The 20,522-nt window shown below is 36.8% G+C and overlaps 1 protein-coding gene across 1 annotated transcript in view; it reads left to right on the plus strand.

Moving 5' to 3' along the window:
- The window catches only part of NUBPL (nucleotide binding protein like), an 85,657-nt gene that overhangs the window by 42,586 nt on the left and 22,549 nt on the right, over window positions 1-20,522 (plus strand). The window contains exon 7 of the mRNA XM_029964081.1: window positions 9,201-9,294. Within this exon, the coding sequence (XP_029819941.1) occupies window positions 9,201-9,294 (94 nt within the window). The remainder of the gene's footprint in view (window positions 1-9,200; window positions 9,295-20,522) is intronic.

A 20,522-nucleotide genomic window follows, 5' to 3' on the forward strand; every position in this document is an offset into this window, starting at 1 on the left:
GCAAATTATTTTAATTGGGTTTGGAATACAAGTAACACTTCATTGTTGCAGATTTGTAACTTAGGACACTGGTGAATGCAAAAGCATAGTTCTGTAGGCATAGCCAGTATTTTGGCAATCTGTATGTGATGCTTTCACAGATTATCTGTTGTCTAATTTGTAGTAAGTGCTGTTAATACTCTAGGAATAAGACATTCAGTACATCTTTAAATTGTGACTGTTATGTGTGTGACTGCAAAACGTGTAAAATTTTAAAATGTATTTATTTTCATTTTGACATCTTATCGGTGTCTTTAATGCACTTTGTGTTCCACTCTTTGTAAGGACAATGTATATGCAATTTTTCTTGCTCCTTTCTGACATAAAGGCAATTTTTTAAAAAGATAACATATACCAACTAAACAATCAGAGTTCCATGGTCATGAGTCTGCTCTACTGGCTCTCACACATGCTCCTGTTTACATTCTTTTTTCACACTGTCATCCTCTCGAATCTTCCTGTGTAGTTAAAAGGTTCTATATTTTGTGCAGTATTATTGTTAGTTCTTGTTGAAATTATTGATTGTTGTGCTCTGAGATAATTCAAACATGCTCTCCAATGCTGGTTTCATTTTCAGGGGAGAGACTGTTTTGAATGCCATGACTGAGGAGGATATGCTTGTGAATTTAAGTACAGAAATTTTGGAGGATGAATCCTTATCCATATTTGTGAAAAACAAGTTATTTAAAAAAAAGGAAAACCAACATTTTATTATTGAAAATTAATGTTTCACTGTAAGGCTACTACATATTTTGAGATCTGATAAGATCTTACCAGGCAGAAGACCAGTCTTCTATATATCAGTTCAGTTGTCTACATCTAATTGATTTTATTTCAGTTTTTCTTGCACTATTTATGGTAATATTGGAGGGTTTTCTTCAGCAGCATTTTAAGTGACTTGAATAACATCTATCATGTTATTTTCTTGGGTAGTCCTTTTTCAGAAGGCCTTAGACTGGCCTCTGTGGAAGTTCTGTTTTCTGTACAAAAAAGTGTTATACATTGTGTTTGAGAAAAAGAGTTTTCTGAACTTTTTAATCTAATGATTTTTAGTTTAAGCTCTAATGTAAAGTCAGTGTCTCAATGGTGGGCATGAAATGGTACCCATAACAGTCTGTTGGTACCCCAATAAGAAATTGATACTTTCTTTTAATTGTACCAGAATATGAACTAAAGCTTAAGGAAGTTAAATAACTTGTGAAGAAATTTAGGAACATCGCTTTCCATTGCATAACTTAAGCATTCAGTCTTAAATTATATATCAGCTTTTGACATCATTATAGAAACATAGGCTGAAATACATAGAGGGAGTGGACTTAATAAGCTTCTCCCTTTTGGTATTTGTTGCCAACACTTGTAATATTTCCTTCTGTTGTTGTTGTAGGGAAAATCTGAATCAGACAGCTTATATAAATTTTATAAGCTTAAACTGAGTCCTGATAATACTGCCTGAAAAATGTGTTGTTGGCTTGGGATTTGATAGCTAAACAATGATTTTGCCTTTGGGTATTAGTAAGGAGAACTCAAAGAGAATTTGTAATTTAGTTGACGTGTAACATCGCTGTATCTACCTGGTGATTGGTTTTAATTAGATGATGGGATGCTAGCCCACTTCTCATTTGGTTACTATTATATTACTTTTGTGCTTAATTTTATTGCAAGAAGATGTAGGAATAGACACTTGCCTCATTCCATATTTATTTTCCCGATGTCATATGAGAGTAGCTGAACTACAGACAGTTCTGTGTTGTAGAACCTGAAAAAAAAGAGAAAGGTGTATTTCTGAAGAAAAGTTTCTGCAAATTACGTAGTGCAAACTGTGGGTCAAGGGTAGAGAGAGCAGTGGACCAATGATCAGTGTCAAGACTGAATGCATAATAGAAGTTTGTCTCTCAAACTGTCATCTTTTAGAGAATAAACCCTGGGAAATGAGTCACATCTCATGAAAACTCTTTGTAGTTACGGCTTGAGCCTTTTATACCTGGTAGAGCTGATACAGTTTCTATCAGAACTATTCCTTTTCAGTCATCCCCAGAGATTTTCCCCAGACTCTTGTGGACATACCAGACTGCCCCACAGCTGTGTTCATCTTCCCTTCAAGCTGACACGATGTTGACTGGGCTTTCTGAAGAAGCTTGGTGCTGAGTGCCTTCTCTCCATCTCCTGGAGCACCCTGCAGAGAATAACCTCTTATTGTGGTCGTCTTTGTTGTGGCCTTGTGGCAGTTTTTTAGTTTCGTAGGTTGTACAAATGGAGGTGACAGAAACTTCAGGTTACTGCATTTTCCTTCAGTTCTTAACATTATTAAAAACCATCAGGGAGGAAGAGGAGAAGGCCAGTTTCTGTTTTAGTTGTTGAATTGAACAGAACCTTGGTGTTCTTCCGAGGCACTTATTTCTAAAAGTTACTCTTAGTCTATATTGAGAATGAATAGGAGAATTTCCTTCTCATTATGGAGATCTTTGTAGCAAACTGTTCTTATGCTTCACCTCAGTTTCTCTCTGAACTTGGCAGAACAGACCACTCAGAAATACCTTAGAGGGAATTTGAACTGTTGCAGTGCATCTGTTTTTCATGGTGTTAGATTGCAAGGCTTTGAGATCAGTTAAGCACCAGAGGACAAGTCAAAGGGACAGTTGTCTTTGTTCAGAAAGTGTTGAGTTGTGTTAAGCACTGTAGCATATCCTGTTATGATACTGCCAGAGAGAAAGTTTCCACAGGGGCTAAAAATCTTCTGGTATGTGTCTGGGGAATGTCTTCTTTCTTTTTCAAATACTTGTGAAACTAAATTTAAAAAGTGTGATTAAAATGCCATGTGTCATTATACTATTCCTAAATTATCTGTTTTCTTTCCTTGTGAAGCTAGTTAATTGTTCCCAATGTCCATGTATGTTTAAGCAGAATCTTTTAGTAATTTTTCAAGGAAATATTTTCAAATACATGTTTGGTGTTTTTTTTTTAAATATGTACTTTTTATTTTAAAGAAATGCTTTATCTTAACACAGAAATACATGTGAACAGTTATATAAATCTTCATTTAAGAATGTAATTTCTTTAATTCGTTCAGCTGTTTGGCACTATTAAATCATTTATATGCACATGAAGCGGTTAGGAGGACAGATCTGGCAGGAATAGACCTTAAGCTGCCTGCAGTGTAGCTTTTGATGCTTTTCTGATACCCATGTTCAGAGTTTGGCTTGCTGCTGCCAAGTTTGCCACCTGCATAATGCTTAATTGAAACTCTGCGTGTATTCCTCTTAATAAGAACAAGTAAATAATGTTTTCTGTTATTTACCAAACAACGAAACAACAGTATTATTTCAAAGTCACAAGTAGCAATTCATCTTCTGTGTTAGTATTCTATCATTTCTGCCTCATGCACAGAGGATACTCAGGCTTCATTTCTCAGTAGAAATGTCATCTATATCTCTATGCTTTGCCTTGGGTTTAACTTGCTATTTGGGACCCTTACTCAAAATGCATATCTGGAGTTTTGATTATGGATTGTCACATAAACAGAATGATTGATTAAAGTAATTTACATAGAAGAATTCGTGGGGTTTCTGAGCAAGGGAAAATACACAGAAGCACATGGCACTTAATTACATTGCTTAACAATAAATGTCAAGTTAAACCTTTTTTAAAAAAGATGAATGCTATACTTAAGGAAAACGCAATTACATTTCTATGGTTTGAAATGTTTTACATACTGTACACATTAGAGGGACAACGACATTAACAGTTCGGTACATAATAAGGTGCTGACAGATTTCAGATGGTACAAGGCAGGGTTTTGTAGCTGCTGTCCACCTATTGCTTGCAAAGGGAACTCGTTTACTGTAATATGCTGTTAGTCTGAGCTCATTTACCACATTTGCATACAGACACACTTCTTGGAACTGATTGAGAACATGAGGACTAGTGGTTCTGATTTGGTAAATTTGATGTATATAAACAGGATTTGCATTCAAATTAATGTTTTATAGCACAGCCTGATTATACTTTCCATTTTAATGATGTTGAATAAATGGCTATAGTAGATTTCAAAAAGCCACTCCTCTGGTTTTATGTTCCAATTGTAAATTTAATTAAAAATGTCTTTCCCCTGTTTTTTTCTCCTATGCTGAAATTTAGTAACAGACCTAGAATTTCTTCTCCTATTAAATGAAATGCTTTGCTGAGGCTACTGAGCTTTTTGGGCTGGAAGTCAGCTTAAAGAAGAGAGAAGTTCTCTATCAACCTGCACCTCAGGAAGTCTTCCATCATCCTCATATCACCAGTGGCAAATCAGAGCTCAAATCAGTCCAACAGTTTAATTACCTAGGCAGCCTCATCTCCTCGGATGGTAAGATTGACGGAGAGATAGACAACAGGTTAGCAAAGGCATAGAGTGCTTTCGGAAAGCTTCATAAAAGAGTTTGGCGAAATAAACACCTGAAGAAAAGTACCAAGATCAGTGTTTACAGAGCCATAGTGCTGTCTACTCTCTTATATGGATCTGAATCATGGGTCATCTACTGCCACCACCTGCGACTCCTAGAACGTTTCCATCAATGCTGCCTCCGTACAATCCTAAACATCCACTGGTCAGATTATGTGACCAATACATCTGTTCTAGAACAAGCAGCAGTCACAAGTATTGAGGTCATGTTGATGATAACACAGCTGCGCTGGGCAGGGCACGTCTCCAGGATGAAGGACCACCCCTCCCTAAGATCTTGCTTTATGGTGAACTTGCCACTGGCTGCCGCATGAGAGGAACCCCGAAGAAAAGATACAAGGACTCCCTGAAACAACATCCCAGCCTTGGCCATATTGATCAACATCACTGGTCTACTCTGGCCTCCAATCAGGAGGTCTGGAGACACACCATCTATAACGCGGCTGCTTCTTTTGAGAATACACACAGGATCACTCTCGAGGAGAAAAGACAATGCAGAAGGAACTGTGCCTCACAGAATATACCTCCTAAGGAGTCTTTCTGCTGTGCCTTTTGCAACCGGACATGCCCGTCTTGTATTGGCCTTTTCAGCCACCAACGCGCTTGCAACAGGCGTGGGTAGAGCCCTTCCCAAATCTTCGTTCGCGAAGCCCAGCCATGAAATGAAATGTACACTTCTATAACAAATTATCCAAATTACGTTAAATAATTTGTTTAATAGAAGATTTTCATACTGCTGTACTTCTATGGGAGGGTAACGGAGAAGCAACTGAACTCCACAGTGTTCATCATCTACTCCTTGCAGAATAGAAGCAAATGAAGAGAAAATCCACAGAGAGAAACGAGGTGATGTGCAGAGTTCCCAACCTAAGTCTGAGCAAATCCATATGTCCAGAGGATACCACTCAGTAGTGGGCAAAAACACTAGCTCAGTTTTTTCCAGAAATTATGGCTATATTGTTGTGGTGCAGCTCTCCCTTCTTGCTCTGAATTACAAATGAAAAAGAAGAAAATGAAATTGCGAATTAACTACATCCAAAATAAAAAGCAACATTAGTTTTAATGAGGAGTGGTTTTCCAATCTAGTGTGCTATCTGACTGTCACCAGTTCAGCTCCACAGCAGTGGCATGACTCAGAGAGGTTTGTAGAGGGTAGTTCTCTCATGTGCTCAACACTTGCGCACCTTGTCGTCTTTACTGGGGCCTTTTCTGAACTTGTATGATGAAAGCCTATCGTCTTCTTACTCTGCACAGTGGCAAGACATCCTCTCCACTGCTGCTGGGATGGTGGTGTAGCTTCTCCATTTTTCTGTGCTCAAATTTATAAGTATTACAGTGTCTGTCATTTGATAGACAGCTCATTTTTTTTTTTCAATCCATGAATTTAAAGAAAATATGTGAATTAAGATGTTTCCAGTACCATAAATTAAATAAAGCATTATAATTTAATTGCACTATGTGTTAACAGAGTGTTTTTCCTGTTGCCTAGCAATGAGATTTGCCATGAGATTCACCATGTGCTTAAGATTCCATTACTAACATCTGTTTCCAAAGGTTGTAACTTTATTAAAAATCATTACTCATAGGACAATCCAGAAAGTGCGTGTTGGATGTTATGGGGTCACTTATTAAGGAAGCTTGAGGCAGGAAGCTCTGGGGCCCTCTTATTTTTTTACCCTTTCTCCCATTTTACTGTATGTGGTAAGCTCTGGAAGTCACTTTTTGAGCAGCAATTTGTGTTTCCCCACGAAACAGAAGGCCTGGGAAAGGCTTTGAGCGCTGGTGTTTGAGGTCATCTGCATTAGCGTTGCACAAAGGAATGGAGTAGGTCTAGATATTTTCTTTGGGGAACTGTAGTGCTTGGTATGTTGGAGGATCACATGGAACCTGATGAGAAGACTAATGCTTGAAGAGTTTGGAGGAGCAAAACCTCTGGTAAGAGTGAAAAGAAAAGCTATAGGCCAAGCCCAGGAAGTCACTTTGTTTACAAGAGGAGCTAGCTTAAAGTTAGAACCAGCAAGTGTATGCAAAACCAGGCAGCTTTTAACTTGGGGGAAAAACCCAGTGTATTTATTTTTTGTTCCAGTTACCTTTGATAAAGGATGGGGTTTGGATTGTCTTTACTACTCCATGAGGCAGTGCTGTACTTAAAAGGACTTGAATTTGAGCTCATGGAGAAAAGGGCTTAAAAATACTCAACATCCAAGGTTTTTTTTCTGGGAATATATCTGAGAAGCAAGTGTTTTTGGCATACAAAGTTATTAGAAACTGTGTCAGAATAATAGCAGTGCTCTGCCGCTTGTAGTTGTGTTTCCAGACTGCATCTTGCTGCAAGGCAGAAAGCAAAAATCCAGTTTGTTCACTCTATTCTATAGAAGCATTTAAGGAAGGAGTATATGATTACTGGACTTGTAAATTTGGACTTAACAAAAGATGCCAGGACCAGCCTTCATGAGGACATGGGGGAGGAAGGTATTCTGAATTAATCCTTTTTAAAAGCTAAAACTGTCTGTAACTATCTAGTGTTTTGAAATGGTTGTGATTATTACAAAAAATCTGGATTTGCATATTGAGATTTATGAAGTTTACTTACAGAGGATAAGTATAAAAGAAGATAAAAACATTCACATGTTTTTAGTTGTGAATCTTCAGGGAACATGGATTTACTCATGTTGTAAATACTACTTTTTAACATCTATATAATTTCAATTTGTCACCTTTATAATGGTTTATCTTTAATTAAGAAACATAGAAATTTGAAGTTCATGCCTTCAGGTGAGCAAAGTAATTTTTACTGGAAAAGGAGACATTCATAAATACTGTCATTTATCTGGCATTATAAGCATGCAAGATTAGTTAAGAAAACCAAAGTAAAAGACAGACTTTTATTTAGATGAACTGGCTTCTCTACCCCATGATTGTTTCAGTATGTATATTTTTGCACATATATGTAATCTTTCTTTAGGGTTATGTAGTCTCAAAATAATTATTAATATATAATTACGAATGCTAATTGCTTTTAGAAATCTGTTAGGCATATGTCATTTTTGTTGACAAAATATAGATCATATAGATGATCTAGATCAATATTAAATGTGAAAAAGTAAAGTGCAGTATTTGCCATGCTTGACATAAATGGCATTTCCTGTTTAGCGTGACTGTCTTAGGCACCATTTAGTATTCCTGAAGCCTTTGTATAGAAAATGAGGAAAGGGAGGTGTGCCTGAGAGTCCCTAATTTAGACATTTAAAGTTCAAATTTGCAACTAATCTTCCTCATCCCTCTTTTCTTATAAGTGCTCTGAAATCTTCCATCTTCATCAGTCTGCCTTGAAAAATTCCGTTTCTCACTGGAGTGCACGTTGCGTTAGTGATCTGGATTTCACATCACATCTGCTTCCCTAGAAGATCATCAACCATACAAGAACTGAATGAAAATGAATGTGTTGCCCTGACAGGGTCTAGCACTACTACCATGATAATAACTAGGGCACTGGCAAAATGTTGATTGTTTTTTTGCTGTTAAAATGACACTTGAGGGAACGTGTAAAATACAGTGCTCTAGTTTGGCATATTCCTGTATTAAAGCAGCTCGTACGGTTGTATCTTATGTATGTTGTATGAGTCAGAAACATACCATATAATTGCATTATGTCTGTGTAGAGGGGAAAATGAGGGGGAGATGTTTGTGGGTCTTTATTTTTAATCTGGTTTTGATTTCTAAAGCTTCTGTAATGCAGAGATGAAACACCTTATACATTACTGCTGGCTAGTAAGATAGTACTGGTATTAACCTGCACCATGTCAGAATTGATTTGAGGATCTCCCAAAGCTTAGTTAGACTGTTGGGAAATGTTTAGGCAAAGTATAGCTAGACTTTACATTATATAGAGTAGGCCTAGGACCATTTCTGTTCTTATGAAAGAACATTTATCACAGTGCACCATGCTCTAGAAAGAGTTATTTAGCTCTCCTGGAAACCTGTCCTAGTAAAGAACATAAGTAATCACAGCATTCTTATGTTGGAGTCTGATATCTTTAATGGTTGCTCTCATTTGATGTCTAGCAAATTTTTTTTTTATTTTGCGACGTCTTATGTGTGTTGTAAGTTTGTATCATTATACCTGATGATTTTAATTTAACAAATCTGGGGTGTTTTGTTTCTTTGTTTTTTCTCCCAACACCTCTTTTTCCCTAGGAAAAAAATGGGTAGTGATGGCTCTAAGTTTCTAACAACAAAATGGAAAAAATTTGAAAAATATTTATATGTAATTTCAACAAGTAACAAGAAGGAAGCAAAAGTAGTTTTAAATTAATGGAAACAATTCCTAAACCATATTTGTTGCACAAACACCTGATTTTTAGCCTGAATTTTACCTAACGTTTGCTTCTAACCTGTGATACCACAGCTGCAAAGTAAAGAGTCTTAAGTTATTTCTACTTTTTTACAGGAAAATAGTTAAAAAAGAATTATGCTCAATGAAGTTTATAGTAAAATTGAACTCATAGTTTTAAGTGATCAGCAAAGATATGTCTCTTAGAAAAATAATGTTTGATCCTGTGCTGAAAGAGTGACTAAGAGGGCATTGGAGTATTAGTCTTTTGAGGTGTCCTGGTTTCACTTTTTGTGCGTCAGAGGAAACAAGGACTGCACTAAAACGCCAAGTGCCTTAAATAAAAACACTTAAATCTTCACATACGTTTTTACTGTTGTCTTCTAGGTTGACTGGGGTCAGCTGGACTATTTAGTAATTGACATGCCACCTGGGACTGGAGATGTACAGCTCTCAGTATCACAGAATATTCCAATTGCAGGTATGTGTTTTGCTTGACTGTTTCAGAGATTTGAAGTTAGTTAAGTTTGGTAGTGTAACCTAAAGAGACCACAGAGAAAAAAACTCCAGGCCAATTTAGTGTATAAGATAAAAAGAGCAGATCGTTTAATCAGGCCCTCAGGCCCAGGGAATACACATGATGCACGCACCCAGGCAGTGGTTCTGTGACTTTATAATAAGGTCCATCCAATCCCAGGTTTATCTACCTCCTGGGTCTGCCCAATTCTGCCCCCGACATGTCCCTTCAGGAATTGAGTCTGGGGTCTTTGGGATCCCTTCTTCCTCATCTTCATCTTCTTCACAGCATGTATAGTCCTTGGAGCTCCTCCAAAGTTCTGGACTTGAAGGTTGCTTTTGTCTGTTCTGGTATCTTGCTGCTCAGGCCTAGGGTGTGATGTTCTTGAACAGAGGTGTTTTTCTACAATTCTACCTTGAAAAGAAGACTAAACACACTAAAGGAATTTAGAGGGGTTTGATATGAAATGGGGTAGTAGGGTTGAGTATGTGTAAACTACTGTGCTAAAGGGTGGCATATTATACAGGTACATGAAAATCTGTGTTTACTACTGAACTACTTCTAAAATCTACAAAAAGCTAAAAAAAATCCAAAAAGCTCTGAAAAATATTATTTTAAAATGCCAGTCAAAAATTCTTTTAATTTTCTTTCTAGCATGCTAAGAAATTGTTTTGTCGGTTTTGTGGTGATGAAAATGTTATCAGTGATTTTTAACATGTTAACATTATGGTTGCGTTACTTTCTTTTAAGCTAAGTTTTGAAAAGATTGAGAAGTCAAGTATAGTTCTTGAAGGAAAAACAGTCATGCCAAAAACTGATAAGTTTTGTAGTAGAAAACTTTCTTTGTCTGCACCTACTACATAGTAAAGCTAATACAATAAAATACTTTGTCTTTATGATTGCTTTTTAGTTAGGAGGTGTAAATGCTGTTAATTCACAACATTTATTGAGATAAACTATTCGGCACTGTAATACACTAATGCATTCTTTTTCCTCTTGTGTTATGAATTTGACTTTTTGGAGGGGGTTTAAACTGCAACAAATCAATCTTGCCATATGTAGGCTGCCCTCTAATCTCATTGGTTTCAGCAGGATTTAGAAATACTGCTTCTGAAAGAATGCTTGAGCATCTCACGAGGTCTGATAGACTGTAATGGTTTATTGCCTGTCTGACATACTTCAACAGAAGCATTTGTCAATAGCAAACATAAACGGTGTTAGGAACTCAGTGGTAAAAAAGAGAAAGCAATCCTTCACAGTCTCAGGAAAAATTTAATAGTTGCTGTGGCTCTTCACCGGGAAGTGAGTCCATGGGATCTCCTTTCTGGCCAGTTGTCCAGATCATACTAGACAAATCCCTAATGACCCTATCTAGTGTTGCCAGTAGAAGACCTCCAGAGACCTTTTCCAACCAAAAATTCTTTGAATCTCAGTTAAAAAGGCATCAGTAGGACCACTTGCTCCGGTTTTAATGGTATTAGACAAGTATGTCAATACAAACCTAAAACGTGAGTATCTTTTGCTGCTCTCATTCTTTTCTGAGTGCAGACTGGCTTGTGCACAGACCCTGTTTCCCTCCAACACTCCTTTATCTCTGCACTGTGGTGTCAGTAACACACTGAAGTGAAACCACTAAACATTAAATTGGTAGAAATGTTTCACTTGCATGTAGAACTCTTACCAGAATGTCTATAAGTTTAATTAATAAAGAATTGCATATCTCTAAAGCTTCATGGGATAGGATTAAAGAATTAGCTAGAGCTATAGGTAAAAGACAGGGCCATCTATAAGGGGACTAGAGCTAATGGGTTTTGGGACACACATCCAGCTTTCACAGCCAAACCATTAACAGGACATTGACGTCTGCAGAATTGAAAGGAATCTTTTATCAGTCAGGCAGTACCTTGTAGCTTTTTCCTTAACACAGGCATGTCTCAGCTTCAGTCAATCGAACATGATAACCACAGTTACTCATATATCTAGAAGACAGATTTTTTGACAAATAGTTAAATTTAGCATCAAGGTTGTGTGGGTATCTCATGATCTTCCATGATGTCAAGTTCAGGAAAATATAAATCTTTTGACATAGAAAAGTCAAATGTTCAGACAAATGATAACTCAACCATAACATAATTGCCCTAAAATGGTTAATAATCATGGGAGGTTCTCTCTGCTGCCTGTGATTGTGTTGAGTGGTGGAAGGGAGCATATCAACAGAGTTGTGATGAAGAATGTAACTAATTTTTCCCAGAAGAAGTAGAAGAGGAGGCTATTAGTGCCTCAGCTTATCTGTGACCTGGAGCATATGACAAAAAGCAAGCTGATTCATACCCATTTTCTTAAATACAGTGCTTAGTAGGTTGCATGTGTGAGTAGAAAGCAGGAGGACCTTTTAGTCCTGGTATTTTAAGCAATGAGATGAAACATGACAGTGGTACAGAAGTTTTTGGTAAAGTAGAATTTCATCAAATCATGTAAAATTATGAAATTGAAGAGTTGTGGATTTATCTTTGGGAATTATGTTGTTTTTTTTTTTTTTAAAGTACTGTAGATATTGATAATTTCTGTTTACTACAGTGCACTTAAATGTCCTGATTTAACATAGAAAAGGTCATTAGACTATGGATCTTCAAGGGATTGTTGTACCCTTTCCTCACAGAACTCTACAGTGCCTTCAGGAGTGTAAGTGGTTGTGGTGGTACACTGGCTCCTCTGGGACAAAGAGGTGATGGAAGTTACTTTAATCATGTGTTTCTTCTGAATTTTGCTGATGTCTGCTTTTGGAAGGTCATAAAATCTTTCTGACTGATACACTATATCAGTAAATGGAAACTTTAATTTTTTTTCTCTTCAAGCAAAACAATTTTTATAAAGTTGAATTTTCTTGCTAAGTGTAGTTATGTCCACATTCTTGTGTAGATGTAACAAAGTGAAGAATTAAGAGTAAATAATTTTTATGCTGTATTTTCATTAGTTGTCCATGTGATTGTTAGAAACCTGTGGTATTCATACCTGTTAAATCAGGTTTTGAGGCAAGTCAAAGTAGACAAGATGTTGATTTTAAAAAGGGAAAACAGGTTTAAAGCAACAACAAGCAATGCAGATTTTCTTGATATGCCATAAAAGGGGATATATTCTTGCCCATGTCTCTCTTTAAACTCTTCACTATAGCTTCCTGGCATAGTTTTAGCTTTTTTTTTATTTATTTGGACAAGTATGGGCTTTTAAAACTTCCTAACTGAAGACAGCATTTTGATTTGAATTCTGAAATGTCTTCACATTGTTCTTGAAGTTGTTCAGTTCATCTTATTACTTTGTCAATCCTAACTTCATAAAATTAGGAGTTATAGTATCACTTTACGTTTGTCTTTCCCATTAGTTTGTTTTGTTGAATCTGCTGAAGTCTTCTGCAGTTTAAAAAAAATAAATGTATTCTACTTTTGATGAAGACAAATACAGCAGACAAGGAGTGATAGGATTTTTAATTCCCTGTGTTCTTACTGGTTCAGTGAATTTGTGATTTATGAAGAATTTTCTCTGTTGTTTATTATGGCTATTTTTCACCCTCATTGCAAGGGCTTCTTTTTGTACAGCTTGAACTGTGCTTTCTTCTTTTGCTCTTGTTACTTGGTTTCTGTCTCTTTGACAGTCCCTAGCATTGTTTAGCATGCTTTTATTTTCTTCAACTTTGTTCCTTTCAAAGATGTTGAAGATAGTGTTACACATCTTGATGATCATATCTTTGGAGCAGTCCACAGAATTCATCTGGCTTGAGGCCACCATTTGCAATTCATATTTTCTAAGCCCTATGTTGTCTTTTACTTTGTTGTGGAAAATATTTGGTGATGTGCCATTCTGTTCCCTCTCCAGTTTTCTTGTTCTTTCTTTCTTTATCCTTTGAAGATGCCTTGGACAGTCATGATATTAGTGGAATAATTTCTCTCTTTTTCCTCAGAGGCAACATATATATCTTAGTTAAGTAAATTTAGAAGGGCATTATCTAATTTGCATGAAAGTTGTTCTTTGATTTGCATGCATGCATATGTGAGATACAGTATTTGCATTATGGTTTCTTCATTATTAATCTGTGCTTCCTAGGGATAGGCAGTGTAGAATATTTTTATTTTGCCTCTAAATAAATTTACAAAACCTGCACACATATTTTTGCCAGCCACTTACAGATTTTTCTGTGCATAATGAATATGAATATGAGAAAGAGTACTGGTAAAGATGTTTTGTTTGGGGTGGGTTTGCCCAGCTGGGACATGAAGAACTGTAGCATTGCAACATCTGACAATAACAGAGACTCAAAAAGAGACTAGAGCAATACCTAATTGGTAAAAGCAACACAACAGGATATGCCTTATAATTCCAGTTGTCATTAAAGAGAATATCAGCTGCACACAACTTTGGCTGGAGTGACAGTTTTGTGTGGGTACTTTTCCTTCTTTAAAAGAAGATAGAAAAGAAAACTGCTGTGAGTTTTGCTTTTGATTTTATTCGTCTTAGTCACCTTACAAGGAGATGCATCTTACTTAGCATGTTATTCTTTAATTGTCTGTAACTTTGCTCATGTTGCACTTGTTCTTCAACAAACTAGTAGATACAAAATGATATGATGACTTGAAAATGTGATACATACTTCTGCGCAACCACCACTGCTTTCCACAGGTGCAAGTTTGCTTTCCAAATAGAAATCCAGGGTCATTATGGAGAAAAAGGCTTTGTTTATGTCCATTGTTACTTAATTTGCATTTAGTATTACTTTCTTATTCTGTTTCATCGTTTGCATGAACAAAACTCCCAGAAATGGCTTCTTTATCATGTATGGAACACACATGCCTGAAAAAGTTAGAAACATCCTTACATGTTTTCCAGCTTTTAAAACATTTTAAAAACAGAGGGTTTCAGATGACATTATGATGTTTGATATCAAGATATAGTGTGAACTAATTATGAAGAATAAGGCTTGTTAAATTGAGACATCTAAGTGTGTGTATTTGTTTGGTTATTTAGATAAAGGAACCACAAATAAAATTAATAAATATTACTGAAAATGGAGGATTAGCCTCCCTAAAGACTGGAGGGAAGTTTATCATTCTCTCCCTTCAGAGTACAAGGGCTGTGTGAGGAGCAGCAAGGGCGTCTCTGTTCAGGAGGCAGTCTCAGCCCTTCACAAGTGTTTCCGCAGGAGGAGCTGCATTGTGGGGGCTGACTGTTAAATCAGTTTGGGTGCCTACTGCCCTTCCATTATAAACGTTAAAATGAGGTCTATGTTGGTGAAGTGTGACAGCTTGACAGCTCTAGAGGCTTTGTTGCAACCGACAGAATCAATTCCAGGTTAATATTGGAATTCTTTCATTTGCTGAAGTTTGCCATATCACTCTTTTCTTTGGATATTGAGATGCCATGGCATTGAAAACCATTAGAAGTATACACCTTCCCACCTGTCCAGTGGAAGCTGACTGAGACAACCAAATAGTTTCACAACTTACTGAGCAATCTTTTAATAATTACAGTACTGAGCGTTGAACTGAACTGTGTTTGTAGAGGAGACTTAAAGGTAAAAGGCTTCAGGTTTTATTTATTTTCCCACCCTTTGGAATTAACTTTTTATTTTCCATACAAAACATATATTATTATAATCTTACTATTATAAACTCTATTCTTGTTAATAAGAATAAAAAAGACAATTAGTCAAGATAAGCAAAATGAAAGCAAAGTGAATGCTATTTGATGTTTCTGTCAAGTTCCATGAAAGCAGAAGCATTGCCATTGCTAGTCATATAGGGGATTATTTTCGTCACCTTTCAGATTTTAAATCAACATTCAGAGTTCGTACCATCTTTTTATTGCCTTATCCTATAAATGGTGCAGTCTTTCTGAATGCCCTTTTCAGATAAGTCTGAAATATTTATTAAAGGAGTTTTTGTTACTTCAAATATGAATTTTCAAAAAATTGTAATTAATAGGATTTCTTTTGATGGCAGTGGTTTGATAGATAATTTTAAATAAAACCAAAAAGTATAATTTTTGTCTTTACTGATTAAACATTAGAAGTCTTATTTCTATTCAAGTATGTACATTGAACAGGAAAGAGCAGAGGGATGCCACCAATTTGAAGACATTTGGCATTTTTAAATTCTTAATGTAATGTGATACACCAAACTGGTGAACCAAACTATTTATGCATATTTATGTCAGTGTCCCACAGACCAGGGTGTAGCCTTTGCACAGTTATTTTATAGCAGTGTGTGTGCAGTCAGGAGAACCAGATTCTTCCTCAGCGTGTAATAATGTACAAGAACAAGGAGTTCAGGTCATGATTAGATGGTTTCTTCAAAAATGAACATTAAAAACATTAAAAACAAATGAGAATTTGAAATCAACTTTAAAAGAAAAAATGTTGATGTTCTCCTAAACTAAGTGTGATTTAGCATGAGAAAGGATTGTGATTTGAATAAAGGTGTCTTTTTAAATTACCTGAAATTGCAAGCTGAGTAGGTATGGTGCTGTTCTCTTGTCTTTCCAAAGAGAAATGATCAAAAAAAGCCCAGTGCTGCAGTACAAGTTGTGTGTAGCATACAGTTTAAGATGAGAGGTGTATCGGTATTCTGTCATTGCTCTTTGTATAAGTGTTTGTTTGCCCCTTGTGGCATATCTCGTCCTTTGATGCAAACCACAGTGGCAGCGCATCTGATCTTCTTTCCTTTTAGTTTAACAGTAATATACAATGTTTTTCTCCATTTCTGAGCTTACTTTCTTCTTCTGTAGTGACGGTACATAATTAGTTTCTGCAGTAAATTTTTGAAGCTATTTTATGGGAGCCATTTGGGTAATAGTAAATTTTACTTGATCTAATTTTGAATGGCAAATATTTTTAATACCAGATTTTGATGTAGATTTACTCTTTGTTTTGTTCTGTATTTTGATATTTTAAATAGCTGCAGGAAAGGAAAGGCGTGTAGGTTTAGGATACATTGAAAAGCAAAGAAAACCTTAGTCACACCAGTGGGGATTTTAAAACGATTCTTTATATTCATCCAAAAATAATTTGCATGCTGAAATAGTTTGCTTCTGTTGGCATAATAAATGTAGTTGACAAATGGAAATTGTTGTCAGGGGTATCTTAGCTTTGGACACTCTTAATACTTCATTATGAACTGCCAGACTCAGTAGACTCTGTAAACTTAATTTAGAGACCAAAATACAGGATAAGTTTACACATTAATACCTCATACTCTTTCAGTATAAATTTAACTCCTGGCTCATAGGATTGATGTAACACACATTGCCTGCGGAAGATGAAAGGATAGTGTATTCAGTGCAAGTTCTTTAAATTTTATCATTCCTGAAAAATAGTTTCCAGATATTGAGGAAAAAAACTGTGAAGTACAGCTTTCAAAACTGGGGCTCTCTGAGGTCTGGCAACAGTGGCTAAGTGTATGTTAAGTACTAGATTAGCTGCCATTGCCTCGTTTTTTAGACCAATCATTCTGAACAGAAAGAACAAATGAACCTAGTGTTCAGCTGACAATTCCTAAAACTGAGAGAAATTTATATGAATAATGCTACTGTGTTCTCTCCTCTAGCTATTTCTTCTAAAAAATAAATATTCAAATCTGCTCCTTACCATCCCCACCTCAAGAGGAAAAAGGTAAAGAACAGAATGCTTTGGGGAGCTGATTGAAGTAGTCTCACTATTGCCATTTTTCTGTAGTAGAATTACTCTTTTACACAGTTCTCCTCTTTGGATTAGGATCTCTCATTTTTTAAAAAAGTCATATTTGTCAGAGAGACTGTTTGGACTTTGCTCTTGCCTAGTACAATCCTCATAATAATTTGGACATGATTGGTAGATGCTCTTGAAAGCAGGAGGGGGAAGGGAGTAGAGCAGAAAATGCTCATTCCGATGCCTAAGGAAAAGTGTACAGTGGCAGTGTCTGTGAGGGAGTAGCTTTTTATTTTATGCCTGTACTTTGCAGATAGTGTTTGTTCACAGATGTTATTATAAATGTTTTCGGTGTTTTCACTTCTCTAAGTAAATATTTCATTGTAAATTGCATTAGTGTGACATATGTATTCAGTTTGCCATGACCAAAACAAAACATTTTAACACAGTGAAAGTTGTCTTCCCACATATTTTTCCACGCGGTCTAGTGTGAAATGGATGTTATAATACTTACCAGTCAATTTAGATGAGGGCAGTTTAGCTTTAGGGTGACAACTTTATGCAGCTTGTGATATTCGTCTTCTCATTGGTTTCACTGACAGTTTGACTTAGCAGGAGGAAGAATCTTTCTCTAAGATTTCTGTTCTCTTTTTGTGGGCAAGTCAGTAGTAGTGTCCTTATGTACAATTACTTGCTAGTTCTTGGACAGGAGAGGATGTGTTGGAAACATACACTGTCTGAACAGGTGTTCAGTGACTCCTCCAAGAAGAAAGCAGTGAGTACGCTGGAGGTGTTACACAGCAAGCTGGAGGATCCAACCTTGGGACAGTTTTGAACTATGTTATGAGTTTGAAGTGAGGACCCTGTAACGGAAAACCACACCAATGGTTCTTTTAAGTTGCTAGTTGTGATGAGATGTCACACACAAAAGCTAAAGGAACTTCTTTACAAGGTTTCTCCAAGGAGATGAACAGTCTTCTAACGTTAGTTTATCTGTTATCATTATCTGTTATCATTTGTTCTTGCAAGGCCTTTTTCTGCATCTTCAAGTGCAAAGTGTATCTGTATTTGCAGGCACGTTTTACCTATGAAGTAAAAAGAAATATAACAGAAGGTCAGAGGGACTCTGAAGAGATCCACCGTAGAGAAGATTCAGGTTAACCAGGCTATTTATAACTGGAAAGTCTCACCCAGAAGTTTGGAATTAATGCATTGGAAAAGGTAGCAAAAGCTACAAAAAGCACATGAATGGTGCGTTCAGATCAGACCATCTACAGCTGCATTGAGGCCTGCATGTGGTTTCTTGCCAAGAGCATTCAGTGCCTGTCAGTCAGCAGATCTCATTATTCTGTGTCTTTATCCTCCAGAATTCTGTGTCAGTCTTCCTGGTCACTTACACTTCCCAGCTTTTGAGGTGGCATTTTTTGCTAAGAGGATGACATAAGACACAGTCTGATCCTTGTGTGTGGAGGGATCCTTAGTCATCTGTTTGGATGAGGGGCACCTAGCCTGGTTCTGAAGTCTATCTGTGAAGACACTACAGGGAAGAAAGAATATATTATAGAGATCCTTTTCATCCTAAGGTAGACCTTCTACATTGGTGTTTATCAGCTGGTTTTTAGACCTCCCTGTTTTTTGCTTGGGTACAAATTTACAATAGCTAGGGATTGGTGAGATTTCACTTTATGCTTTGTAATTCAGAGTATCTAATGCAAACTTCAATGGTGCATTGAATATAGGTGATATTTTCTATACACAGGAATTATAGGCTGTTTAAGCGCTTGTAATTTCCTGAACACCAGTCCACCCAAGGATGAGTACCAATGTGCTGTGTTGGCACACCTTTCTTTTTGTGAGGACTGAGGACCTGGGGTTGAAAAAGAAAGGGAAACATCAATGTTATTATAGGGTACTGTTAGTGCTGTCTCTATATATCATGTGTCCTAAGGACAGTTAACATAGTTTTTGCTAATGCTCACCTTGACTGCTGTGTCCAGTTCTAGACTCCTCAGTACAAAAGAGCCATGTAGCTTCTGGAGCTAGACCAGCAAAGGGCTATGAAGAAGATCAGGGTACTGGAGCATGTCACCTATGAGGAAACGTTTATGAGGGAGCTGGGCCTGTTTAAGCTGGAGAGGAGAAGACTAAGAGGGGAATCTTATCAATGTATATAGACAGCCGAAGTGAGGGTGTCAGGAGGGAGGAGCCAGGCTGAGCAATAGGAAGAGAGGTAATGGGCAGAAACTGATGTACAGAAAGTTCCACCTGAACATGAGGAGGAACTTCTTTACTGTGTGGTTGACTGAGCACTGGAACAGGCTGCCCAGAGAGGTTGTAGAGTCTCCCTTGCTGGAGATACTCAAAAGCTATCTGGACAGAATCCTTAGTAACATGCTCTAAGGGACTCTGTTTAAGCAGGGAGGTTGGACTAGATGACCTCCAGTGGTCCTTTCCAGCCCTACCCATCCGCAGCTTCTGTGTGATTCGGTGAACATGCATCAGCTTTTTGTCAACTGACATAGAGTGAACTTACAAAAAAAAATGGAATGCTTCAATAAGTAGATGAGTCAGTTAAATGTAAGTGTGCTCTACTTAGATGTCCTTACTATGCTCAAGGCACAGAAATTATTCTTCTGCACACAACTGCAAACACAGAATTTTTTAGTATGTTTTAATGTACAATGTGATAGCATTATAGTTTCTGCAGTTTCTGTGTTCAATTTGTCAGCCTTAGTTTGTCTCATTCAGAGACTTCTGTAAACGTTGCACGTACTGCTTTGAGACACTGTGTGCACCAATGCAGTCATATTTCATTCCCTTATTGATTAAAATAACTTTACTGTTTGATAGTCCTCTTAACCGTGTAGAGTCAAGATAGCAAGGAAAGTGTGGGCTGTGTTCTTTCTTGCTTATGATTTTAATCACTTTCTGAATTAAATATATGCAAACTTATTCAGGGAGGGGAGCACCATGAAAAGTCTCATTTGCCATATTCAGTTGCTAGTAAAGGAAATAATGCTGCAAATAATTTGAATTCTTGAACTTCAGGTTGGGTTTGCCAGACTAGCAGTTGTACCATAGAAAGAGAAAAATACTTACTTTCTAGGGCATTGGTATAAGTCAGTACAAGCTGACTGTGAATAAATTTTATCTGTAATCCAACTCAGAGTGAAAAGGAAAATAGGAGAGAAACATCTATTACACCCTCAACAGCAGCTTCTTGAGCATGCTGGCTTTCATCTGTGGAAGAAGCCATGCAAATTGTCCATGAGCATAATTTTAACTCATATTTCAGAAACCAGAGGGTTTTTGTACAGAGAGTTGGTATTTGTGGCAGCCGAAACTCTGCAATGTGCCATTGGGTCTTTTTGGCATTTTTGCTTTTTCCCTTTGGATGAGAATTTGTTAGTCAAAAATAACTCTCAGTTAAGCTGCTTGTGGTTCTAGTGGGTGTTTTTTTGTTCATAGTCTCCATCCTTCATGCCATGCCAATTATTAGATTCTTAAAAAAAATTACTAA

The sequence above is a fragment of the Manacus vitellinus genome, unplaced genomic scaffold (assembly GCF_001715985.3).
Source record: "Manacus vitellinus isolate BGI_N305 unplaced genomic scaffold, ASM171598v3 scaffold_6_pilon, whole genome shotgun sequence".
In the NCBI taxonomy this organism is placed as follows: Eukaryota; Metazoa; Chordata; class Aves; order Passeriformes; family Pipridae; genus Manacus; species Manacus vitellinus.